The sequence below is a fragment of the Camelina sativa genome, unplaced genomic scaffold (genome assembly GCF_000633955.1).
Source record: "Camelina sativa cultivar DH55 unplaced genomic scaffold, Cs unpScaffold04841, whole genome shotgun sequence".
Taxonomy (NCBI): Eukaryota; Viridiplantae; Streptophyta; class Magnoliopsida; order Brassicales; family Brassicaceae; genus Camelina; species Camelina sativa.
The window spans coordinates 1-608 of NW_010925932.1; the positions used below are offsets into that span (position 1 = coordinate 1).

Consider the following 608-nt stretch of genomic DNA (forward strand, 5'->3'; position numbering starts at 1 on the left):
TCTTCCATTGGATCATTCAGCTCAGCAAGGACAGGCGGAATCCTCTGTTTGGCTTCTTGCAACAAGTGTTTCAAATCGAGCAGTGTGGTTTCACTTTGATTCTTGTTTATAAATGTAGTTGCTATCCCAGTTTTACCACACCGACCTGTTCGTCCTATCCTATGCACATAGTTCTCAATCTCTGCTGGCATGTCATAGTTGATGACATGTTGTATATCAGGGAAATCCAGACCCTTTGAAGCAATATCAGTTGCGACCAAGACATCTTTCTTCCCAGCCTTAAACGAAGAGATTGCGTACTCTCTGTCTTCTTGATCTTTTCCTCCATGGATGGCCACTGCTTCCACTCCTTTCAGTAACAAGTACTCGTGAATATCATCAACATCAGCCTTGTTCTCACAGAATATTAAAACCGGTGGAGAGGTTTTCTGTAGACACTCGAGGAGGTAAACAATCTTTGCTTCTTGTTTGACGTATTCTACCTCCTGGATCACATCAAGATTCGCAGCTCCAGCTCTTCCTACATTAACAGTCACAGGTTTCACCAGCGCACTTCTGGCAAAGATTTGAATTTTTGTGGGCATTGTGGCAGAAAACAAAAGTGTTTG

General features: G+C 42.9%; 1 protein-coding gene across 1 annotated transcript; it reads right to left on the reverse strand.

Moving 5' to 3' along the window:
- Positions 1–5: 5 nt before the first annotated feature.
- LOC109131771 (DEAD-box ATP-dependent RNA helicase 35-like) lies at positions 6–605 on the reverse strand (the record flags this gene model as incomplete). Its single annotated transcript, XM_019242949.1, has 1 exon — positions 6–605. A coding segment is annotated over one exon (600 nt), but the record flags the coding sequence as incomplete, so codon positions are not given.
- Positions 606–608: the final 3 nt, after the last annotated feature.